At 43.2% G+C, this 27323-nt stretch overlaps 1 protein-coding gene across 4 annotated transcripts in view; it reads right to left on the reverse strand.

Annotated features, from left to right (window-relative positions):
- Positions 1 to 27323, reverse strand: part of abca2 (ATP-binding cassette, sub-family A (ABC1), member 2) — a 585325-nt gene that overhangs the window by 256317 nt on the left and 301685 nt on the right. For all 4 annotated transcript variants that reach the window (XM_068012728.1, XM_068012729.1, XM_068012727.1 and 1 more), the window contains one exon: positions 3082 to 3300. In XM_068012728.1, the coding sequence (XP_067868829.1) occupies positions 3082 to 3300 (219 nt within the window). The remainder of the gene's footprint in view (positions 1 to 3081; positions 3301 to 27323) is intronic.

Below are 27323 nucleotides of genomic sequence, written 5' to 3' on the forward strand. Positions count from 1 at the left end.
GCACCAGCAGGTACTTACGTACAACCCAGCTCTAAACAACCCAGGATAGGCAAGATAAAAAAGCATATCCGTCCTTTAAGGGAACCACTTAAGATAGTAATGTGATTAATCCAAGATAACCCAATAAAGCCCAAGTATTTCCCATGTCCCACTGAGCTCCTTGGAACTGGTCACTTAAATATTTAACATGTTTTAGGTACAAAGTCTGCTCCTGTTCTATAAAAGAAGAGGGCAATGACTGCCAACTGATAGTATCTATAAACCGACTGTGTGAATATACAAGGTTTCAAATCACCGTTATGTCCCCTTCAATTGAATGTTCTCATCAACATGGTATTCTTCAATTGTCTGGCACCATGATACCCATTTATTCTATCAAACCACATTCTGTCTCTGTAAACTTCATCTATTTTGTTAAATAATTCAACACATCTACAAGGTACAAGTCAGGAGTGTGATGGAATACTCTCCACTTGCCTGGATGGGTGCAGCTCCAACAACACTCAAGAAGCTCGACACCATCCAGGACAAATCAGCCCGCTTCATTGGCACCCCAGCCACAAACATTCACTCCCTCCACCACCGATGCACAGTGGCAGTAGTGTGTACCATCTACAAGATGCACTGCAGCAAAGCACCAAGGCTCCTTAGACAGCACCTTCCAAACCCGTAATCTCTACCAACTAGAAGGACAAAGGCAGCAAATGCATGGGAACACCACCACCTGCAAGTTCCCCTCCAAGTCACAGACCATCCTGACTTGGAACTATATTGCCGTTCCTTCACTGCTGCTGGGTCAAAATCCTGGAACTCCCTTCCTAACAGCACTGTGGGTGTACCTACCTCACCATGGATTGCAGCAGTTCGAGAACGCAGCTCACCACCACCTTCTCAAGGGCAATTAGGGATGGGCAATAAATGCTGGCCTGGGCAGCGACACCCACATCCCATGAATGAATAAAAAAAGGAGGGCTTTTTAAAAAATAAAATCATAGGCGAATGCACTTTAACAACCAATGCTTCTCCATGGCATCCTGCTGAGATTTTCTACACCTATTTCCTTCTCGCATTTGGAGGACAGGCTTCCCTCTATTCAGCATCAGCATCAGTGGCTCGAGCAACATCGTTAACTTGCTATGTCTGGTGAATTGTGGCTCTGGGCTCTCTTACATCTCTTATTATAGAATCATACGACACAAGGGAGGCCATTTGGCCCATCATGTCTATGCTGGCTCTTTGAAACGGCAGTCTAATTAGTCCCATCCCTAGGTCTTTCCCCATAGCCTCACAACTTTTCCCCAATTATTAATCCAATTTACTTTTGATAGTTACTATTAAATCTGCTTCCACCATCCTTTTAGCTACTGCATCACATCTTAACAACTCACTGCATAAAATAATTTTTCACCTCCACTCTGGTTCATTTGACAATTACCTAAATCTGTGCCCTCTGGTTAGTGACCCTCCTGCCAGTGGAAAGTGTCCCTCTATCTACTCTATCAAAACAGTTCATGAGTTTGAACAGGCTATTCAATCTCCTCTTAAGCTTCTTTGCTCTAAGTACAATCCTAGCTTCTCCAGTTTCTCCACATAACTGAAGTCCATCATCCCTGGCACCATTCTGGTAAATCAACTTTGCACCTTCTCCAAGGCCTTGACATTCTTCTAAGGTTTGGTGCCCAGAATTGGACAGAATTCTGCAGCTTAGTCCTAATCAGTGATTCATAGCACAATGCATTTCCCAACATGAGCAGCTGGTGCTTGGGTCTCCCTACTGGCAGTGCAAGTTAGTAAAATTACCCCGCCTCCTTCAAGGTACCACCCTTCATTCAGTTATGTAGTAAGTGAATTGGGGATACTGCAGTTCTAAGTAAATTCAGTGCAAGCATATCTCAATGCATCAGAGCTTCCTGACCTCTCAAGATGGAACTAGACATGTTGATGGACAACCAAATGCATCTCGTCCAGTTGTGCAAATTTGACTAGTTGGGAAACTGCACAAAGAGAAACCCATCTTAAGGATGAGAACAACTAACATGGAATGATGATGGGAAAAGCAGAATGCACAGAACACTGCACAATGTTCAGCACCATTCGCAACTCTTCAGATACTGAAGCAGTCCATGTAGAAATGCAGCAAGACCTGGACAATATCCATGCTTGGGCTGATAAGTGGCAAGTAACATTCGCGCCACACAAGTGCCAGGCAATGACCATCTCCAACAAGAGAGAATCTAACCATCTCCCCTTGACATTCAATGGCATTACCATCGCTGAATCCCCCACTATCAACATCCTAGGGGCTACCATTGACCAGAAACTGAACTGGAGTAGCCATATAAATACCGTGGCTACAAGAGCAGGTCAGAGGCTAGGAGTCCTGCGGAAAGTAACTCACCTCCTGACTCTCCAAAGCCTGTCCACCATCTACAAGGCACAAGTCAGTATTGTGATGGAATACTCTCCACTTGCCTGGATGGGTGCAGCTCCAACAACACTCAAGAAGCTCGACACCATCCAGCAGCCCGCTTGATTGGCACCCCATCCACAAACATTCACTCCCTCCACCACTGACGCACAGTGGTAGCAGTGTGTATCATCTACAAGATGCACTGCAGCAACGCACCAAGGCTCCTTAAACAGCACCTTCCAAACCGGCAACCTAAACCAACTAGAAGGACAAGGGCAGCAAATACATGGGAACACCACCACCTGCAAGTTCCCCTCGAAGCCACACACCATCCTGACTTGGAACTATATCACTGTTGCTTCACTGTCACTGGGTTAAAATCCTGGAACTGCCTCCCTAACAGCAATGTGGGTGTACCTACCCCACATGGATTGCAGCAGTTCAAGAAGGCAGCTCACCACCACCTTCTCAAGGGCAATTAGGGATGGGCAATAAATGCTGGCCTGGCCAGCAACGCCCACATCCCATGAATGAATAAAAAAAAGGCACACATCAAGACGCCCAGCTCTCCTACAACGAAAAATCACACGACATTAGAATGAGCAGGAAGTTTGAAAAAAGAAAAAAGACAAAGTTCATTTTTTTCAAAGATCAATCTTAATTTTACTCACCTTCTCCACAATTTTCTGGATGTCCACTTGGCTTTTAAGTTTATTGGCAAGCTCCTGAAAATGCTCCTCCCGCACTTTGGTGGTGGTGTTACAAACAACTGCCCGGTAATCATTTAGCTGAGCCTTCTGAGAGGCAGGGATCATTAGGATCTTCTGCAGATTGTCTTCTTCATCATTACATGTCAGGTATTCCAATACGTTTGGCATGAACAAAATATTCTAGAAACCAGAACCAAAAATTTTATCAGATGTGGGGAAAAACAGAAATAATACACTATTTCGTGACACAAGATGAGGAACAAGCCAAGTCACAATACATTGATTCATCGAGTTGTGAAAATTCATGAAAAGGCATCTTTCCGTAATGTTAATTGGAACCACAGTCCCTTGATCGATGGATGAAAAATGTGTTTTAATCTTTTATGAGAGTAGGCCTTGCAGTTGTGCAACAGTGTTCAGTTCTCAACTAGGAGGCATGGCCAATGTATGGCCATAGACTGCAGCTTGGTCAATGATTCTAATCCCACTCAGAGTTACAGGCTCATTTCTTTATTTCCCCAGGCATACCAACAGCTGTAGGTGGTCCAGGGATCAACATTCAAAGAGATAGTTACACATTAGAGGGGCCTTCAATCTTCACTAATGAAATCAACATATGAACATAGGAATTAGGAACAGGAGTAGGCCACTCGGCCCCTCGAGCCTGCTCCGCCATTCAACAAGATCATGGCCGATCTGATTGTAACCTCGATTTCACATTCCCACCTACCCCGATAACCTTTCACCCCCTTCCTTATCAAGAATCTATCTATTTCTACCTTAAAAATATTCAGAGAATCTGCTTCCACTGCCTTTTGAGGAACAGAGTTCCAAAGACTCACGACCCTCAGAGAGAAAAAATTTCTCCTCATCTCTGTCTTAAATGGGCGACCCTTTATTTTTAAACAGTGACCCTTAGTTCTAGATTCTCCCACAAGAGGTAGCCTTCTTTCCACATCTACCCTAAGACTCCTCAGCATCTTATATGTTTCAATCAAGTTGCCTCTTACTCTTCTAAATTCCAACGGTTACAAACCTAGTCTGTCCAATCTTTCCTCATAAGACAACACACCCATTCCAGGTATTAGTCTAGTAAACCTTCTCTGAACTGCATCCAACTCATGTACATCCATCCTTAAATAAGGAGACCAATACCATACACAGTACTGCAGATGTGGTCTCACCATTGGCCTGTATAACTGTAGCAAAACCTCCCCTACTTTTGTATGCAATTCCCCTCACAATAAACAATAACATTATATTAGCTTTCCTAATTACTTGCTGTACCTGCATACTGTCCTTTTGTGATTCATGCACAAGGACACCCAGATCCCTCTGCATCTCAGAGCTTTGCAAGCTCTCACCATTTTGATATGCTTATTTTCGTCCTTTCAAAATGGACAATTGCACATTTTCTCACATTATACCCCATTTGCCAGATCTTTGCCCACTCACTTAATGTATCTATATCCCTTTGTAGCCTCCTTATGTCCTCTTCACAACTTACTTTCCTACCTATCTTTGTGTCATCAGCAAATTTAGCAACCAAACCTTTGGTCTCTTCATCCACATCATTTATATAAATTGCAAAAAGTTGAGGCCCCAGCACTGATCCCTGTGGCACACCACTCATTACATCTTGCCAACCAGAAAATGACCCATTTATGTCTACTCTATGTTTCCTGTTAGCCAACCAATATTCTATCCATGCCAATATGTTACCCCCTACACCATGAGCTTTATTTTCCACAATAACCTTTGATGTGGTAACTTATCAAATTCTTTCCGGAAATCTAAGTATAGGACATCCACCGGTCCACTTAATCGACAGCACATGTTACTTCTTCAAAGAACTCCAATAAATTGGTTAAACATGATTTCCCTTTCACAAAACCATGTTTACTCTGCCTGATTACCTTGAATTTTTCGAAGTGCCCTGCTGGAGCTTCTTTAATAATAGCTTCTAACATTTTTCCTCCGACAGATGTTAAGCTAACTGGCCTGTAGTTTCCAGCTTTCTGTCTCCCTCCCTTTTTGAATACAGGAGTTACATTCACTATTGTCCAATCTAATGGAACCTTTCCCGAATCTTGGGAATTTTGGAAAATTAAAACCAATGCATCAACTCTCTCACCAGCCACTTCTTTTAAGACCCTACATCAACTATCGCACTAGCCACATGGATATGCGTGAGTAGACGTGTGCATGTATGTTGAAATTAAATACTGGGAGAAAGCAGTCTAGAATAAAGACTCTTGCCCTGAAAATATTTTTGCTAACAATGTCAGAACTGAATATATCCTCTGCCTTGGGAATCTTCTGTTTACAAGAGTGTTGCGGTTTTGAGACATGGGCTGGGACAGTTCTAAAGGATTTCATTTCCATCCTCCAAGCCAGTTTATAGAGCAGATGTTATCAGATGGAATTTATGTGCTGCAGCAAGACTCCAATCTGAAATAATTTCTCATCAGAATTATTAAACCCAGACATTAAAAATGCTGCATTGCAGTTGATTCTATACTTACATTACAACGGTAACACCACAGGCAGACTGCCTCCAGTGCTTGAACCTGGCCCTAACACCATAAAGCGCGGTTAATTTAGAGCACCAGTGGCATTCACAACAACAAGTTCTAAATATACAGTAGCTTTAATGTTACTTATCCTGTTCAGCTTTGCAGCCCACCACCTTCATTAGCTCTGTATCATCTGCAAATGACTCCAAGTTCCAGACAATTTATGAAGAAATTACAACAACTTTCATTTATATGGTGCCTTTAACATTGCAAGACACTTCACACGAGCATTATCAGACAAATTTTGACATCGAGCCACGTAAAGGGATATTAGGAAAAGTGATCAAAAGCTTGGTCAAAGAGATGGGTTTTAAGGAATCTTAGAGGAGGAGTGAGAGGTAGATTTGTGGAGAAGTTTAGGGAGGGAATTCCAGAGCTTAGGGTTTTGGCAGCTGAAGGCATGGCTGCCAATGGTGGAGCAATGAAAATCAGGGATGAGAAAGAGATCAGAATTGCAGAAGTGTGAAGATCATGGAGGTTTGTAGGGCTGGAAGAGGTTATCGAGATAAAGAGGGAGGAGGCCATGGAGGGATTTGAAAACAAGGATGAGAATTTTAAAATCTGGACTGGGAGGTAATTTAGGTAATGACACAGAGCTGATGGGTACACATAGCTGAATCCCTTCCATTTGAAGCAGATACACAGCAATAATCTGGTAGGTGATTAGGTCTGTAACCGTATGAATAATAATGGGGTTTCCTCAAAACATAATCAACAACATCTTCAGCTTGATTCTGTCACTAATCTAAAAAATTTAAATTGAAAAACTGACATAAGTGGCTTGAAATGAAGTATGTGGATCTGAATACTTTTGCACTTTCAAAAAAGACCCTGAGGGCGAGACTGTTTCCTTTGACTGGAGATGTCACTTGGCTTCATCTTGTCAGGATCAATTCAATGAGACTGCATGAGCTGAGGTTGTTGCATTAACCATGATCAATTTGGCAACAATTTCCTCCATTAGTCGTCTGCAAAGTTTTCCGACAAAACAGTCAATCACGTTTGTGTTTCAGTGACATGTATGTTTAGAAAAGATACACAGAGGCATTGTTACACAGTCAAAGATGCTCTTGCTCTCAAATTAGAGGCCATATATTCCCTGCTGAAACTTCATGTCTACCATAAGCAAAAAAAACTCCTGTTCTACTTGTTAAACATGGATGGCTGATAAATGAGGGTGGAATCCACAGAATCAAACAGCACAGAAGACAACCATTCGGCCCATCGTGTCTATGCCGACTCTTTGAAAGAATTATCTGATTAGTCCCACTCTTCTGCTTTTTCCTCATAGCCCTGCAAATTTCTCCTTTTCGAATATTTATCCAATTCCCTTTTGACAGTTATTACTCAATCTGCTTCCACTGTCCTTTCACGCAGTGCATTCCAGATCATAAGAACTCATATGTATAGAAAGTGGGTTCAAGCCTCACTTCAGAGATATGAGTAGTTAATCAGGGCTGGCACTCCAGTGCAGTACTGAGGGAAAACTACGCTGTCGGAAGTGCTGTCGTTCTGATGAGACACTGAACCAAAGTCCCATCTGTTCGCTCAGGTGAACACAAAAGATCCCATGGCACTACTTTGAAGAGTATTTCCCTGGTGTCCTGGCCAATATTTATCCCTCAATCAACACCTATAAATAGAATATCTGGTCATTATCACATTGCTGTCTGTCAGCAAATTAGCTGCAGTGTTTCCTACATTGCAATAGTGACTACACATCAAAAAGTACTTCATTGGCTGTAAAGTGCTTTGGGACATCCCAAGGTCATGAAAGGCGCTATATAAATGCAAACCTTTCCTTTTAATTCTTTCTGGACTACTACACATCATCACAACCTTCTCAAGATAAGAAAATCAATAACACATTTGATTTAATTTAATTGGATGGCTATCAGGAGGTAGTCACTGATAGGCTCCGAGAAAGCTACCTGAAAGAGGGACCAGAAACAATTTTGTTGGCTGTCCTGTAATCCACAATGGCCTTTGAATAGTGAGGGGGCAGACGAATGTAGAGCTGATTACAGTTTCCTGCTCTTGTTTCATCAGCTCTCTGTCCCCACTTTCTTATCACAGAACCTACTCGATGTTGTGTAACAGCTCTTACTAGATAAAGAGAGCTCGGAAATACTATGCAGGGCAAAAGATTTATATAGGTTAATACTAGCTGGCAGGCTTTCAGTTCGAACATTAAAATAGGTGACCTCAAAAAACATGAATGCTCACAAGTGAAAAGACCCACTGATTACATTACGCTCTTTTTCTTAAATCTAGTCTTTATCAGATAACCAGGACATGTTATGCAAAACAGTATCTGGGCTTCTTCAAGGTCAAAAATTTTGACAGAATTTTTTTGTGGCATGACCATTTTCCTTCATTGTCTCTGGGCGGCAAATTATATCTGAATAGCAATTATCCGTTATTTGACTATCCCGAAGGGAACGGAGTTGCATAACTTCAGATGTCCTTGACCAACATTTCAACAAGAATAAATTACACAACCACTTCCCAGGAATCCATCACCAGCCAGTTTTCTCACCTATCTCATGCAGACAGTTGACAGTGATGGATAAGGCAGGTAAAACTAACAGGAAAAGAAAAATCAGCTCTACAGTATTGGTCACAAAAGGTAAAGAAAAGGATACTTTCTTCCTGTTCCTCTCAGACGTTTTAACAGAACTTTTCTGTAACGTTTTTATTCTGTTGGTGGTGACATCTTGAGTATTTTATTTAGCTGCAGACTGGCTGGATGAATGTCAATTGCCTTCAGTCTCAGAAGTAAAATGTAATGAACTAACAGCGATTCTAATTTATTACAATTCATTCCCACAAATTCAAACTCTAAAATATATTTTTAGATGAAATTTATAGATGCCTTATAAATGAAAACTAAGTTCAGTTCAGACACATCATCTACATTTTACAGTACATCATCGATTCCAAAACACACAGTGGCGCAGTGGTTAGCACCGCAGCCTCACAGCTCCAGGGCCCCGGGTTCGATTCTGGGTACTGCCTGTGCGGAGTTTGAAAGTTCTCCCTGTGTCTGCGTGGGTTTTCGCCGGGTGCTCCGGTTCCTCCCACATCCAAAAGATTTGCAGGTGATAGGTAAATTGGCCGTTGTAAATTGCCCCTAGTATAGGTAGGTGATAGGGAATATGGATTACTGTAGGGTTATTATAAATGGGTGGTTGTTGGTCAGCACAGACTCGGTGGGCTGAAGGGCCTGTTTCAGTGCTGTATCTCTAAATAAATAAAAAATAAATAAACACGCCACTGTTACATGGCCATTCCTTCATCGTGGCTGCATCAAAATCCTGGAACTCGGTACCCAACTGCACTATGGAGCACTACGAGGGCTACAGCTGTTCAAGAAAAAGGCCCACCAACACCTTTCACAGGCAACCACAGATGTGCAATAGATGCCAGCTTTGCCAGTGATGAACATATTCTGAGAAACAATATTGGAAAAAGCAGCTCACCAAAGTTACTTTGATGGCACCTCCCTCCCCTACGACCTCGACCACTGAGATGGCTCACGGGAACACTGTAAATTCCCAATTTCCTCCCAAGACACACACACGCACCACGCTGACTTGGACAAATGCCACCACACATTCACTTCACTCGGGCAGTATCCTGCAATTCCCTACCTAACACAATTGTGGAAATACCATCACTACATGGATAAAATAAATGAAGTGTGTGTAATCTTTCCTAGACCTCACAACCATGGAACACCTTACCTCCCTTAACCTTTCCTTGCTGCTCCAACTTAATAGTAATCGAGACCTAAGCTTGGGTTTACCTAAACTCTATTTATGAATTTACCATGTTTTCTCTTTGACTCTTGTCTTGTTAATGGCATCGTGCAGCATTCTTCTCATTGTAAACAAAAACCAGTCAAGTGATAAGAAGTTGTAATTTTTGTACTGGTTTTAAGACCACCACACATCAGAGAATAGACAGACACTAAGCAGTAGAAGAGGTTAGAGGGATGACTGAAAGTTAAGTCGCAAAGATATGGTTTGGAGAAGATTTTCAAAAGTGGGATAACTTGCTAGGTGACCGACTTTACAGACAGAATTCCAGAGAGACGGCTGAAAGCTGAAGCAGGTTTGCGTTCTGATCTCAGGTCTCAGATTCCAGGGCTGCTGGTCACGTAAATGAAGCTAATAAGGAGGAATGCAACAGCATTTTCACTCTCCTTCAAGAGTGCAATATGGTGCCAAGATCCCTTTTTATTACTGAGGCATAAAATCAGGAATATTTGATTGGGTAGTATTATTTTTTGTCACCAGGAGGTAGCCAAATTCTGAATAGTTCAGCGCAAATATTATGTTCAAGTTTGGAATATGTAACTAAAGGAAAGTTGCAATCAAAGTCTTCTCTTTCATTCACGTGAATCGCCTCAGTTAACCTGGTTCCTCTTGCAAATGGCCATTTATCATGTATAAGCTGCAAAACTGTGCAGGGGTAATTTTCACTTTCAGTGAGGGCAGGAAACTGGCAGTAGCTGATGAGCATCCTACCACACATCCTTAAAGGAAAATCATACATGGTAAATAGTGGTTGGCCAAACCATTACTGCCAGTTTTCATCCCACCAAAAATGAAAATTGGTCATGAGTGTAAGCAAGGTACTTGATCATGGGAGCATCGCATCTGAGCCAATTTCTCTAACTTGACATCCACATAGCAATGCTTTGCAGCAAGAACCAGCGGATGGCAACTAGCAGCAGGAGCGCTCTCCGATTTCTCCTGTTCCCTAGCCTGAGGGTGCTGAAGTGCCTCTCTTGCCACCTTGACTGAGATCAGCTTACTTAACTCAGACTGGGTGGTATTGGAGTAAAGTCCCACACTGGGACGGTGCTTTGGCTAATTGAGTTACCAGGGAAGATTGCACCACACAAAAGCTGCAGATGCTGGAAATCTGAAATAAAATCAGAAAATACTGGAAATAGTCAGCAGGTCAGGGAGCATCTGTGGAGAGAGAAACAATTAATGTTTTAGGCCGATGACCTTTGATTGAAAGTCTGATGAAAGGCCATCAACCTGAAAGGGGGATCCTACTCTGTTTCTGTCTGCACAGATGTTGCCTGACCTTCTGAAGATTGCACTCCACTTGTACTGATCCATTGCTGCCCAAAGCACACAGTAGCCACAAACATACCACACAGTTTAAACCAGTTGACTCTTCAAACCACAATGCACCAACTGAAGGGGCAGAAAAGGGGCAGAAAAGAGGCACAAAAGTATCTAAAAATGTAGGGGAGTCGTATTGCAATCTGCTATTTTCCAGAATAAGACAGCAAACGCAACAAATATCAATGTGACATGGGTTATCCTGAACACTAATTACCATGGTAACTGGCCTATAATGGTGCTGCCTTTGCAGTAGATACATATTGAAATCAGCAGACAAGTTATTAGCATCCTGTAGTTATCGGCAGTACTCCAGGGACTGCATGTCCTTGTTAGTTAATAGCAAAATACAGATAACACTGAAAGCCCAACTCGCTGACAAATAACAATACGCATGAATGGGAAAGTGCTGCTAAAATTCTATGCATTTCCCTGTAATTTCACAAAATAGGATATAGGGCTGGTGCAGGATTTGCAGAGTGTGGTAAGATGGAACGAACACACACTTCAGAAGAGCTGAGGAAGCAAATCAATTACCCCATTTCTATCATGGAAATAACTCAGGCAACAAGCACACTGTTTCAAAGTATAGCCACAAAATGAAAGAAGCAATATAACTGGTTGCTGCTGTACGCCTGCAAAGATCTACAGCTGATTGCGGTGGGGGGGGAGGGGACGGGGATGTTACAAATTTCAGGTCAGCTTTAGATATCCTTTTGGTGCTGGTCACTCCTATAATTGATTGCTGTACCTTGATTGCCTTCAGGAGTGAACCTGTATTGTCCATTATCTAATCATAAATTTGAATTTCCAACGGGTATAAAAATTAGGATCCCCTTGTGACCTGGACTGTATTCATACATGCCCTCACATGTGTTACTCTAATGTTTCAGCAGGTGGACTGCAGCACTTCAGTACGTCAAGGCCAGATCCAAATGTTAAACTTCTTTATTTTACAGAAACTAAGTGAACATATAAAGTGACAGTTTTAATCAAACCTCACTTAGATTACCCACTTGCAAGGTCCTCATGACAAATAAGGAAAATAATAAACCATGTTGCGAGTTATAAGAATAACTAATACTTGCTTCGGTCAGTCTAGCATTGCAATAGGCCAAGAGGTACATGGGCTTAGTCAGCACTGGTCTTACAGTAAACTAACAATTCCTGTCCTTATCTCAACAGACCACCCCTGTAGGATCGGAATTCCTTCCCCCCCCCCCACCCCCCAACCACAACTGGACTTTGTGCAGAATGGGGAAGGAACCCCAGCCCCCACAGAAAATAATACTGAATGAGAGCCAAACCTCAACACAAAGCACACAGAGGCAGGCTGCATTCGATGGATCAATTTCAAACATTCCAACATCACAACAGAACTGAGACTGCTAAAGGACTGGAATTTGGTACATTATCATAACAGTGACACCAGATAACTGCCATCATGTTAAGTAATTGGAGAGGCCATTGTTACAACTAACTGGCACCAGAGCACAGCATTCACTCCTGTCAAGACAGGCGAGAAACCTTTGTCGTGTATTTCAGCTCTGGAGCCTGGGATACCTCACCGGTGGAATTCATTGTTCTGTCATGGAAATAACATCAGCGCTAAATGGATCTGTCTGGACCAGGCAGGTAATGGAAGAAAGAGATTCAAAGGTGCTAAGTGCTGACCATTCAGCAGGATGGCTTCAGGATATTTCGATAAGGATCATCATAAAACGGACAAGATCGAAGGGTTTGGTGCTGCAGTTATGTGAAGAAGGACGGGGAACGGTCATCTCAGGTCCAGGCCGACAATCAACATTGGTAATGACCAGCCGTGTGGGCAACTGTAAGTTTTTCAGTCAAATCTTGAAGGGGTTTGTACTGAGGGGGCTGCAGAAGAAGTGTCAAAGTTGGTCATCTTGACTCAGGAACTAGAATCAACACTGGGACCGACTGGCCGTGTGGGTGATTGTAAGTGTTTTCAACCAAATCGTAGTGACCTTGATCTGAGGGATTGGGACAAAGCATAGTGTTTGTGCCCACATTTGTGTTCAGCCAATTCGTAGCGATCTTGGTATGAGGGTTTTTGGACAAAAGCGTAGTGTTTTTGCCTGAAATTTGTACGTTTGAGCCAAGTCTTAGTGAGCCAAGGCTTTGTTTTGGGTAACTGGGAACAGTGGTCAAATCGCGGAAGGGTTCAGCTGGGAATTGGGGTGTCAATTTTACATTATGCAGGAGGCTTTGTACTGAGGATAGTTTTGTTTTATTTCTGTTTCAACTAACCATAGAGGAGTCTATATTAGGGACATTATTGGATTCAATAAAACAACAATTCATGGTTAAGCCAAACCCTGTGTCATGTGCAATTTTGTCCTTGTAATTCCTAAAGTCCAAGAACTGTAGTAAGAGGGTATGGGAACGGAACCTCTTACACCCCTGCCTGACATTAAATGCAAATTTTGCTTATTTTTGTTAGAGGACATGGATGCATTTTTCCCATTTGCTGATTCACCATATAAGCCTGTCCATAATATCAGAAACCTTCCCAGAAGACTGGATTATAACCAGAACTATCCTGGCTACTACCTTTGCTGAACTCAATTGAACAGGGTCATCTCAACAATAGACATAGGTGATCACAGGGATGCATAAACTTTCTTTCAGGATTTAAAGAACTCTGATTGGATGCTTTGTCTGAGTCTTTATCTATAATTCCCTGCTCTGCTATTCTATGAATTTAAACAATTAAAAGCTGGATTTAACTAAACAATAACATTCCAACATAAATCATACCAAGATCCATTCTATGGTGAGATGGTCAAAAATTCCGAAACTTAACACTCCATATTGGTGCTCTGAACCTGCTTTGAGTTCAGCAGCTGAATTTTCCATTGATCTAATAATTTAATGAAGGTTCAGAGAAGGACAGTGAAAAGGTTTCCATTCAGGTTTGAACTTGGGCAAAGTTCAACAAACTTTGGGTGTTTAAATTTAAACCTGAACGGGAAACATCTTCATAGAGTCATAGAGTTATACAGCACAGAAACAGGCCCTTCAGCCCATCACGTCTGTGCGAGCCATCAAGCGCCTAACTATTCTAATCCCGTTTTCCAGCACTTGGCCCGTAGCCTTGTATGCTATGGCGTTTCAAGTGCTCATCTAAATATTCCTTAAATTTTTTTTTTTATTCATTCATGGGATGTGGGCGTCACTGGCTATGTCAGCATTTATTGCCCATCCCTAATTGTCCTTGAGAAGGTGGTGGTGAGCTGCCTTCTTGAAATACAACAGTCCATTTGGGGTAGGTATACCCACAGTGCTGTTAGGAAGGGTTTTCCAGGATTTTGACCCAGCGACAGTGAAGGAACGGCAATATAGTTCCAAGTCAGGATGGTGAGGGTTGTGAGGGTTCTTGCCTCTTCAAGCAGTGCATTCCAGATTCCAACCAACCTCTGGGTGAAAAAATCTTTCCTCAAATCCCCTCTAAACCTCCTGCCCCTTACCTTAAATCTATGCTCCCTGGTTATTGACCCCTCCGCCAAGGAAAAAAGTTTTTTCCTATCTAACCTATCAATGCTCCTCATAATTTTATATACTTCAGTCATGTCCCTCCTTAGCCTCTCTTCTCTAAGGAAAACAACCCTAGCATTTTCAGTCTCTCTTCATAGCTGAAATGCTCCAGCCCAGGCAACATCCTGGTGAATCTCCTCTGCACCCGCTCCAGTGCAATCATATCCTTCCAATAGTGTGGTGCCCAGAACTGTATACAGTACTCCAGCTGTGGACTAACTAGCATTTTATACAGCTTCATCATAAGCTCCCTGCTCTTATATTCTATGCCTTGGCTAATAAAGGCAAGTATCCCATATGCCTTCCTAACCACCTTATCGACCTGTGCTGCTGCCTTCAGTGATCTATGGACACGTACACCAAGATTCCTCTGACCCTCTGGACTTCTCGGGTCCTACCATCCATTGTATATTCCCTTGTCTTGTTAGTCCTCCCAAAATGCATCACCTCACACTTCTCAGGATTAAATTCCATTTGCCACTGCTGCACCCACCTTACCAGCCCATCTATATCGCCCTGCAAGCTGAGGCTTTCCTGTATCCCAATTAGACATTTTCCGTAATCTAGGAGGGAGGGAGGTACGGTGGGGCATTCGTCAACATGTTTGTGACACACACAAGTGGGATCTCTTTGTGCATTGAGCTGGCTTCAAACTGGCATGTCAGGTGAGGGGAGATTTGGATCTTCTGCAATGGACTTGGAAATCTAATATCAGAGGTATGTGGAGCAGCAACAGTGCAGAGCACTGTTGACAACTGACTAGACAGATAGATACACAGAGGAAACCTGGAGGTTAGGATTCTTCACACTCGCTTTAAGATAATCCTCCCACTTTTGACTCAAACCCTATACCAGAATCCTGGCCACAGAATTGGCGGAAAGGCGCACTTTCAGAGGTGCTGTGTTTTGGATGACATTCAACTGAAGCCCCACACCTGCCTATTCAGGTGGATGTAAAAGGTCCCATGATATGATTTCAAAGAAGAGTAGGGGAGTTCCCCACCCCACACAGTGTCCTGGTCAATATGTATCCCTCAACCAAGATCATCGAAACAGATTATCATGTTGCTGTTTGTGGGACCTTGCTGTGTACAAATTGGCTGCCACATTTGCTCCATTACAACAATGGCTACGTTTCAAAAACACAATTTGCTGTAAAGCGCTTTGAGGCTGGGAAAGGTGCTACAAATCTTTCTAGCTTTCTTTCAAACCTTGCTCTGTTAGCGCAGTTATGTTAACTAGCCAACAGGGAGTTGCTCTATCCAATTAACCTGTATGGTCTGAGCTGATAATACACTAGCAGGAACTCTGTGAGGTACACTTCTGGTTTCTATGCCTGGGCTAAACAGCACTTAAATTGTCTGGACTCTGAAAAGTGGGGCGTGCTTCACTGGAGAGTGTGCAGATTCCCAATTAGCCAAACAGAAACTCATCGTACATGGTTTTCTGAGTGGGCTAATTTGGAGACTCCTAGGCAAGCTGAAGCAAATCTGCGTGTGCCAGATGGGCTGGATTTGACCAGCCCTTTGGGGATGGGCTGGGAGATGGGAAGGCTGGCAAAATGGTGCAGGAGGCGGCAGATGGTGTGCCTGTCGTCTTCCTGCCACCATTCCGCCAGCCGTGGGAAAGGTGGCAGATAGCCTGCCTGCTCGAAGCTCAATTGAACCAAGGGCCTTTTCCTGCCTCTGCTAGCATTTTACCAGTGCTTGAGGAACACTCTGCTAAGAGGGGAGTCTGACAGGTAAACCTTGGTGACCTTCCAGCAGGCTCCGGGAGGCCTTCCTTTTCGGGCATTCTTTGGTCCACGGTGGGGCCCCTTGGTGGCATGGTGCTGCCTGCCCTTAGCAACTCTGCCCTCCTCCTTGCCGGGGCCTGCCTGACTGGCCCCAGTGCCCCCAAACCCCACTTATCTGCCTTTGAGGGAGCATGGCCATCAATGCATCATCATCCGGCAGGTGCAGCCCCAGCAGTTGCCACTGCTAGCAGTGAAGCTGCTGAGGCTGCTGACCCTCTGATTGGCTGGTAGCCAATAATAGGGACGGCAGCCATTTAAATGGCTGCGCCAACACGATGCAGCCCGGGGCCCACTGAGGTTCGTCCCCTGCTTTCAGCCCCTGCGTCAGGACCCCTGCCGCCTCCATAAAATCCAGGCCAGTCTTTGGGGATAGACCCAACTTGGCAATTCAATGGAAATGAGAACAACATGCCTTCTAATACCAGGCAACATCAGTTTTAAACCTGGGTTGGCAAGTTGAAAACTATTTGTGTTAAGAACTGTCTAGATGAAAATATGATTAAAGGAGATGTAAGATTAAAATTACATGTTGTATACTTTCTGGCATGTTTCTGGTACACAAAGAAAACACTTGATGAATCACTGCATACACAATTGGACTCGGGGACAGTTTCTGCATAACTCTTACACAATTGGCATAGAATCTCTGGTGTATGGATCACCACCATGAACCCACATAAATAATTTCAGAATCCTATAATCATGCACGTCGTGCCGCAAAAAAAAAGTTTGTGCCACATCTGCTTGAAAACCAAGTGACTTTTTTTGTATCTTGACCACGATTAATCCGCAATCTCCTTCAAGGCCACCATCAACTCACCACTGCTCTTTCAAGACACTTTCATAATATCTCTACACAGGCAATGCTGGGGGACGTGCGGACTACACACCTAAAGGTAAAGAAGCCTGGCTCCCTTATTGTGATGGTATTGTGGGATCATTAGATGGGTTAAGAAGCCAGCTGTGGCTATGTAAACGTGAGGAGGCAGCGCAATGCAAGTTCGCTACACTGGACGTACTTGTCAGAATTTCTTCCCCCTTCCCCATTGATTGGACAGGTTTGGAGAATTACAACCTACAAGTTCTCAAGCAGACATTTTCTGCCATGTAGTCACATACAAAGATAAGCATCAACAAAAGTTACACTGTGGGCGCCCTTCAATTGTATCAGAACTTGAGCCCATCATTGACTGAGCATTCTGCAGATGTGAGGACAATAACTAGCCCTTCCCGGAACAATCACTAACATTTGTCCAACTGCAGTAGACAAACTGTGAACATTGTAAAACATTTTAAAAAACACAAACATGAATGTGATTTCTATGCACAGCATTCTTTCAGTCCTCTGACATTATCACAACCCTTGTCTAACATCACATAATCTTGTAAAATGAGCAGCAGCGCAGATCCAGGCTCCCTCTGTTAGCTCTATGCCACAGTCTAAAGAATGTTTGTGGAACTGCCTCTGTGATTCTGCTGTGGCGATGAAGAAATTAATTGTATTCCTGTAAACACTGAAGCCAGCTCTGCAGATTCGACCTGAATGGAGAGGCTTGCAACCCTCCAGGAATGGCCTGGAGTCTCCAAGATTTGAAGATTAATCTCCATGACTGCAAGGAAACCTGGGCGAAATATCATAGGAACATTAAAAATTATATATTTTTTTAAACTTTTGTTTATTAGGTATAAAATATTGGACTTGGAGAATAAAAGGCTATTATCATCGAATAGTCAAGGATCATCCAATCAGATAACCAAGAGCTTCTTCACTTTCTAACTAGAACCACAAGTATGGGTGTGTTGAGCGACCAATGGTAAAATTGTGGGAGTGGGGTAGTTGGAAGTCAGGGCCATATGATGAAACCTCCAGGAATATGTCTAGCTAGAGTTGGTAATCCTATCTGTGGGGCTGTATATAAAAGTAGTGCCCAGTGTATCTTGGATGCTCCCCTTGAAACTAGATGAAGTTATGCAGAACCATACAAGTGCTTCATATCTCCTACTTCAGATATGCCCTAAAGCAGTTTCTTTTCATGGCACCAGCTGCAAGACCTGTACCAGTAATCTCAGAAAGATAATTCTTCTGGTCTTTCAGACCCAAATACTGCTGTTATATACCAGATAATCTGTTTCGGCTACCTCTCTCTTCATTTCCTAAGTGGGCCCTGCTACTAATATTCCAGCCACTGAATACTGTAGGAGAGAATTCTCAAATGAACACACATTTCCATCTTCAATGAGCAGCATCAGATAGGAGTAATGCTGCAGGGACAGGGAAAGGCGGAAATGAAGGGATTCAAGGGAACAGGAAAAGGAAATAAAAGGCAGAGAAAGGGGGAATAATGGCAGTGAAATAGAGGGGAAAGGTAAAAAATGAAGGAGATAGGGAAGGAGGAATGAAGGAGAGAAAGCATGTGAATGGCGATGAAGGAAAAGGGAAAGTGGAAAATGCAAGAAAGGCAGGAAGCAAAGGAAAAGCTAAAGGAAGAAGGAAAACAGAAGAACCTGGGAGTAGCACTTTGGAATGGGGAGGAAAGAGAATGTCAGCACTAATTGTGAGGAAAAGTGTCAGCATGAAGTGGGAGGAGGGGAGAGAAAGAAAAGTGAGAGCTTGAAATGGAGGTGAGGGGTGGTGGTTTCTCTCTAGCAAGAGGGAATGAGATTAAGCTGTCTCTCTTTATATAGCGAGCCTCCCTTATGTAGTAGTGGACTGCAAACTGTTAGACGTTGCTTATATCTCCAGCAGCAGCTGGAAGGAGCCTGGTGTGGTGCCCAGAACTGCTCACAGTATTCCGTGTGTGGTCTAACCAGGGCTTTGTATAGCTGTAGCATAACTTCTACCTCCCTGTATTCTAGTCCTCTAGATAGAAAAGCCAGCATTTCATTAGTCTTCTTGATTATTTTCAATATCTGTTCATGACATTTTAATGATCTATGCACCTGGCCTCATCAAGTCTCTCTGGACCTCTGCTGTTTGCAGATTTTCACCATTTAAAAAGTACCCTGTTCTATCCTTTTCAGGTCCAAAGTGGATGACCTCACATTTGCTTACATTGAAATCTAGTTGCCATAGTTTTGCCCATTCGCTTAATCAGACCATTGTTCAGGTCAATGCATGGTATCCTAGCAGTGGCTATGATGCATTCATTATAGAACTTCCTTCCGAACAGCACTGTGGATGTACCTACACCACATGGACTGCAGTGGTTCAAGGGCAATTAGGGATGGGAAACAGTAGTTGTTTGCCTTGCCGTCGACAGTCACATCCTGTGAACAAATTTTTCAAAGGTTTGCAGCAGTCCTCTGTGTGGCTGTATTTCAACCACTACGGCAAACCAAGCAGTGCTTATGAGGTGACAAAGGGCTATCCACTGATGACACAGCACAAGGCTCCAGTTCACAACCCACACACATGTGCACAGCCACGCTGCCACAGGACATCTGATAGGACCGACCGCTCTGGAGGAGCCATATAGAAAGCAGTTGAGTGAGTCTCAAAATTTGTCGTGGTGTGCTGCAAGCTGCACAACCTCGCCATCATAAGGGAAGAGCCCTTGCCACCACCTATCAGATGAGAAGCTGAAGAGCAGGAGCACAAGGAGGAGAAGGAGGAAGTGGAGGAGGTGAAAGAGAAGTGTCACGCCAAGGTGCTTTGTTGAATGATAGTTTTCTTTAATCCACTGGCTGGAGATCTGAATTTATATATTTTTTTAAAAGACATTTTAAAATGATAAGCTGCCAGCAAAGTCATCCTTTCAGCTTAAGGTGATCACCTAGTTTGCAACACTGTATCCTACATTGCAAAGGACTGTTAGGAGAGACATGAAATGTCTGCTAATTTCCCAGCAAGAACCAGACTGTATACACAGACTGTATACCTTTTTTTATGGACTCGAACTCAACCAATCTACCTTTCTCCACTCTGTAACCTATTTGTGTATGTGTAAATCTCCACAGCGTGCATGAGAGTGAAAGCTGGCATGTTGTTAATTACTTTTATTAGTTTGATTTAGGTGCAATAAAATTAACCTGTTTCTTTGTTAACTCAAGAAAACCTGTCTGACTGGTTCTAATGATCATAACAAAAACCAATCAAACACCTACTGAATTGGCCAGTAAATCCACTTTAACAAAGAATTAAACCTATTGTGGTCAAACAAGGAGAGGGAAAAGAGGGAAGCCCTTCGACCCCTCCTCACTTGACTATAACAGAAGGAAGAGGAAGGGAGATTGTAACTTAGGCAGCTCCATTCTGCCCAGTTAGTCCTAGGCAAATAATTCAAAAGAGATACCGGTAACCTCACCCCCAATTCCCCATTCACCAACAGTGTGCTGCCTGGATTCAATTCAACAGCTTAACTGTGTATCATGATTCCCCAAACCCGTTTGTGGGGATAATCAATTTAATCCTCAGAGTGTCAGAATTACCACCTCCAACTTTATAAGAGCTAACTTGCTGTCCGAAGCAAAAGCAGTCACAGCACTGATGCTAGATTCGCGAAGCCAACAATCAAGTTAATGCAGAGGGAAAGAGACAACATTGTACCATGGTTATTTAAGTCACCTCTGTAAAAATCAGATCAGCATTTTCTCTTTCAAACACATTCAGCAGTGAATAATGCCCCGGAGAAAGTGAAATAGAGGCTAAAGCAATGTCGCAAACACTATGATTCACACCCCTCTGTCCAGAGGGAAGAAAAACATGGATAATCTTGGAGAAGCTGTAGCCACAATTCAGCACTTCAAGAGCAATTCAAAAGAAACGGGACAGCAGAATAACACTGTGACCCTAATATCTCCTCTCACTAGGCCCCAAACCCAATTAGCACAATGTCACCAATATTCATAGCTTTGCAATGAATTATTGATATTGCATGATTGTTTCAATGTACTTGATCCACAAGGCTAGGAGGTAGCGAGAGGCAATTTTTATCTCCCTCTCCCTAGCTGTCAGCTGTGGCTCAGTTGCTGGTATCCTGGTCAATATTTATTCCTCAACCAACATCACTAAAAACAAAGTATCTGGTCATTATCACATTGCTGTTTGTGGGCCCTGCTCTGTGCTAATTGGCTGCCACATTTTCTACACTGCAACTGCCTCTATGTTTCAACAAGTATTTCATTGAATCACAGAATTGTTATAGCACAAAAGGAGGCCATTCAGCCCATCGTGTCTGCACTGGGTCTCTGAAGAGCAGTTAACCTAGTGCCACTCCCTGGCTTCTTCCCATTGCCTTGCACATTCTTCCTTTTCAGACAACAATCCAATTCCCTCTTGAATGCCTCAATTGAACTCCACCACACTCTCAGGCAGTGAATTCCAGATCCCAACCACTCACTGCATGAAAATGTTTTTCCTCATGTCACTATTGCTTCTTTTGCCAATTACCTTAAATCTGTGGGAACAGTTTTTCACAATCCACCCTGTCTAGACCCCTCATGTTAAATTTGCTCTCAACCTTCTCTTCTCCAAAGAAAACAGTCTCAACTTCTCCAATCTATTTACGTAACTCCAGTTCTGCATCCCGCTATCGGAATTGCCATTGATCGGATGAGACATTAAAGACAGGCCTAGTTCTGCATCTCTCACCTTTTGGCACTAATTCACTTCTGCTTCTCTCTCTATTCCCCCTCTAATTCAGATGATGATTCTCTGTGACATTTATGCCTTCCTTCCTTCCTTTTTCTTTGCTTCTTTGGGCAGCCTTTTACCCAAGAACTCTTACTTAGCAGACTGTCATATTTTGAGATTTATTTTTAGCCTAGTCCCCGGAAGAGATTTTTGGAATTGTTACATTACGACATGCTTAGGAAGTTAAATTTGGATCACAAGTGGTAACTCCTAGGAATATACCAATTACTAGTTTCAGACAAAAAAATTAATCTGATGTTTCTCACCCACCAGATTAGTTTGAGATAATGGTGATTCTCCACAAGCAGCTCCTCAAGATATTGACACCTGGAATGTTAAACTGACTCTCATTCACTAAGCACGTCAAGGGGTCAGTTGGTCAGATAATGTTGTTGCCAGGATACAGGCACCAAGGGTGTTGTGGGAGTTCCTCATTTGAGATGGTAGTCGTGATTGCTGGGCTAACAATAACAATTCGTATTTATACAGTACCTGGTAATGGAAGTAAAATGTCCTAAAGCACTTTGCAAGCGTGTTATCAAACAAAATTTAACACCAAGCCACATTAGGAGATATTGGGGCAGATGGCCAAAAGCTTAATCAAGGGAATGTATTCAAGGAGGAAGGAGAGTCTTAAAGAAGGAAAGTGAGGTAGAGAGCCAGAGAGATTAGGGAGGGAATTTCAGAGCTCTGGAGCGTGGCAATTGAAGGCATGGCCACCAATGGTGGAGTGATTAAAATCAGGGATTCGCAAGAGGCCTGGTTTGGAGGAGCACAGGTATCCCGGAGGTTTGTAGTGCTGGAAGAAGTTACAGAGACAGGGAGAGGCGAGGCCATGGAAAGATTTAAAAACTAAAATGAGAATTTTAAAATTGAGGTGTTGCTTAACTGGGAGCCAATGCAATCAGCATGCACAGGGGTGATGGGTGAAGTTAGGACAGGCAGCAGAGTTTTGAATGACATCAAGTTTATGAGGGTGGAAGATAGGAGGCGTACTTGGTAAAGTAAGGTAAAGCAGTCTCACTTTCAAAGTTAGTGCCACTCAAATGCAAAGTTTGTCTAGTTTATTATTTTGGGTGTTGAGGAGTGATAGGAAATCGTTAAAACTCACTGTGAAAATTGAATTCTATTCATTCATGTATTATAAATCAATATGATGGCTCACAATTTGCCTCTTTACAAAAGTACTTATCTAGAAAACATGAGAAATTCACATGGGGTATATGCAAGATCACAGTACCTAGTACATGCAATGAACAGTCTTACTGGATATAAGGGTTCCAGACTCCCTCCTGGCTGGGAGATGTAGAACCAGGGGACAGTCTCAGAATAAGAGGTCGTTCATTTAGGACTGAGATGAGGAGGATTTTCTTCAGAATTCTCTACCCCAGAGGGGGGTGGAGGCTCAGGCATTGAGTATATTTAAGACAGAGATCGACAGATTTTGAGATGTGGGGATAGTGCGGGAAAATGATCTAGTTGAATGGTAGAGCAGACTCGAGGGGCGAAATGGCCTACTCCTGCTCCTATTTTTTTAATTCATTCATGGGATGTGGGCGTTGCTGGCTAGGCCACCATTTATTGCCCATCCCTAATTGCCCTGAGAAGGTGGTGGTGAGCTGCCTTCTTGAACCGCTGCAGTCCATGTGGGGTAGGTACACCCACAATGCTGTTAGGAAGGGAGTTCCAGGATTTTGACCCAGCGACAGTGAAGGAATGGAGATTATAGTTCCAAGTCAGGATGGTGTGTGACTTGAAGAGGAACTTGCAGGTGGTGGTGTTCCCATGCATTTGCTGCCCTTGTCTTTCCAGTTGGTAAAAGTCGCAGGTTTGGAAGGTGCTGTCTAAGGAGCCTTGGTGTGTTGCTGCAGTGCATCTTGTCGATGGTACACACTGCTGCCAGTGGGCGTCGGTGGTGGAGAGAGTGAATGTTTGTGGATGGGGTGCCAATCAAGTGGGCTGCTTTGTCCTGGATGGTGTCAAGCTTCTTGAGTGTTGTTGGAGCTGCACTCATCCAGGCAACTGGAGAGTATTCCATCACACTCCTGACTTGTGCCTTGTAGATGGTGGACAGGCTTTGGGGAGTCAGGAGGTGAGTTACTTGCCGCAGAATTCGTAGCCTCTGACCTACTCTTGTATCCACGGTATTTATATGGCTACTCCAGTTCAGTTTCTGGTCAATGGTAGCTCCTAGGATGTTGATAGTGGGGGATTCAGCGATGGTAATGCCATTGAATGTCAACGGGAGATGGTTAGATTCTCTCTCATTGGAGATGGTCATTGCCTGGCACTTGTGTGGCACGAATGTTACTTGCCACTTATCAGCCCAAGCCTGGAAATTGTCCAGGTGTTGCTGCATTTCGACATGGACTGCTTCAGTATCTGAGGAGTTGTGAACAGTGCTGAACATTGTGCAATCATCAGCAAACATCTCCACTTCTGACCTTACGATTGAAGGAAGGTCATTGATGAAGCAGCTGAAGATGGTTGGGCCTCGGACACTATCCTGAGGAACTCCTGCAGTAAGTTCCTGGTGCTCAGATGATTGACCTCCAACAACCACAACCATCTTCCTTTACATAGAAAACATAGAAAATAGGAGCAGGAGTAGGCCATTTGGCCCTTCGAGCCTGTTCCACCATGGCTGATCATCTAACTCAGTAGTCTCTTCCGGCTTTCACACCATAGCCTTTGATCCCTTTAGACCCAAGAGCTATATCTAACTCCTTCTTGAAAACATACAATGTTTTGGCCTCAACTACTTTCCGTGGTAGTGAATTCCACAGGCTCACCACTCTCTGGATGAAGACATTTCTCCTCATCTCATTCCTGAAAGGTTTACCCAGTATCTTTGGACTATGACCCCCTGGTTCTGTACTTCCCCACCATCGAGAACATCTTTCCTGCACCTATCCTGTCAAGTCCTGTTAGAATTTTATAGGTTTCGATGAGATCCCCCCTCACTCTTCTGAACTCCAGCGAATATAATCCTAACCGACTCAATCTTTCCTCATACGTCAGTCCCGCCATCCCAGGAATCAGTCTGGTAAACCGTCACTGAACTCCCTCAGACAAGGAGACCAAAACTGCACACAATATTCCAGGTGTGGCCTCACCAAGGCCCTGTATAATTGCAGCAAGACATCCCTGCTTCTGTACTCGAATCCTCTCGCTATGAAGGCCAGCATACTATTTGCCTTTTTCACTGCCTGCTGCACCTGCATGCTTACCTTCAGCAACTGGTGTATGAGAACACACAGATCTCGCTACATATTCCTCTCTCTCAGTTTATAGCCGTTCAGATAATAATCTGCCTTCCTGTTTTTGCAACAAAGTGGATAACCTCACATTTATCCACATTATACTGCGTCTGCCATGCATTAGCCCACTCACTCAACTTGTCCAAATCACCCTGAATCCTCTCTGCATCCTCCTCACAACTCACCCTCCCACCCAGTTTTGTGTCATCTGCAAATCTGGAGATATTACATTTAGTTCCCTCATCTAAATCATTAATATATATTGTGAACAGCTGGGGTCCTAGCGCCAATCCCTGTGGTACCCCATTCGTCACTGCCTGCCATTCGGAAAAAGACCCATTTATCCCTACTCTTTGTTTCCTGTCCACCAACCAATTTTCTATCCATCACAATACACTCTCCTCAATCCCACGCACTTTAATTTTACATGCTAATCTCTTATGTGGGACTTTGACGAAAGCCTTCTGAAAGTCCAAATAAACCACATCCACTGGCTCCCCCTCATCAACTCTACTAGTTACATCCTCAAGGAATTCTAGTAGGTTTGTCAAGCATGATTTCCCGTTCGTAAATCCATGCTGACTCTGCCCAATTCTACCACTGATCTCTAAGTGCTCTGCTCTAAAATCTTTGATAAAGGACTCTAAAATTTTCTCCACTACCGACATCAGGCTGACTGGTCTATAATTCCCTGCTTTCTCTCTACCTCCCTTTTTAAATAGTGGGGTTACATTAGCTACCCTCCAATCTGTAGGAACTGTTCCAGAGTCAACAGAATCTTGGAAGATGACCACCAATGCATCCACTATTTCTAGGGCCACTTCCTTAAGTACTCTGGGATACAGACCATCAGACCCTGGGGATTTATCGGTCTTCAATCCCATCAATTTCCCCAACATCATTTCTCTACTAATACTGATTTCTTTCAGTTCCTCTCTCTCACTAAACCCTGTGTTCCCCAACATTTCTGATATGATATTTGTGTCCTCCTTTGTGAAGACAGAACCAAAGTATGCATTTAGTTGGTCAGCCATTTCTTTATTCCCCATAATAAATTCCCCTGTTTCTGACTATAAGGGACCTACATTTGTCTTCACCAATCTTTTTCTCTTCACGTACCTATAGATACTTTTACAGTCAGTTTTTATGTTCCCCGCATGCTTGCTCTCATACTCTATTTTCTCCTTCTTAATCAATCCCTTGATCCTCCTTTGCTGAATTCTAAACTGCTCCCAATCCTCAGGTCTGTTGTTTATCCTGGCAAATTTATATGCCTCTTCTATGGATCTAATGCTGTCTCTAATTTCCCTTGTAAGCCATGGTTTGGCTACATTTCCCGTTTTACTTTTGCTCCAGACAGGGATAAACAATTGTTGCAGTTCATCCATGCACTCTTTAAATGTTTGCCATTGCCTATCCACCATCATCCCTTTAAGTAACGTTTCCCAATCCGTCATGGCCAACTCACACCTCATACCTTTGTAGTTTCCTTTACTAAGATTCAGGACCCTTGTCTCAGAATCAACTACGTCACTCTCCAACTCTTTGAATAATTCTATCATATTATGGTCGTTTGTCCCCAAGGGGTCTCGCACCACTAGATTGTCAATTATTCCTCTCTCATTACACAATACCCAGTCTAGGATGGCCTGTTCTCTAGTTGGTTCTTCAACGTATTGGTCCAGAAAACCATCCCAAATACACTTCAAGAATTCCTCCTCTGCGGTATTGTGACTAATTTGATTTGCCCAATCTATATGCAGATTAAAATCACCCATAATTACAGATGTTCCTTTATCGCAGGTGTCTCTAATTTCCTGTTTAATGCCATTTCCAACATCACCACTACAGTTTGGGAGTCTATATACAACCCCCACTAACGTTTTTTGCCCCTTAGTGTTTCTCAGCTCTACCCATACAGATTCCACATCGTCAGAGCTAATATCTTTCCTCACTATTGCATTAATTTCCTCTTTAACCAGAAATGCAACTCCACCACCTTTTGCGTTTTGTCCGTCCTTCCTAAATACTGAATATCCCTGGATGTTCATTTCCCATCCCTGGTCACCTTGCAGCCATGTCTCCATAATCCCTACTATATCATACCCATTTACTTCTATTTACATGGTTAATTCATCCACTTTATTGCGAATGCTCCGCGCCTTAAGGCACAAAGCCTTAAGGCTTGTCTTTTTAACATTACTTGTTCTCTTCCCACTAATTTTCACTGTGGCCCTG

This window comes from Heterodontus francisci, chromosome 32 (assembly GCF_036365525.1).
Source record: "Heterodontus francisci isolate sHetFra1 chromosome 32, sHetFra1.hap1, whole genome shotgun sequence".
NCBI classification, from domain to species: domain Eukaryota; kingdom Metazoa; phylum Chordata; class Chondrichthyes; order Heterodontiformes; family Heterodontidae; genus Heterodontus; species Heterodontus francisci.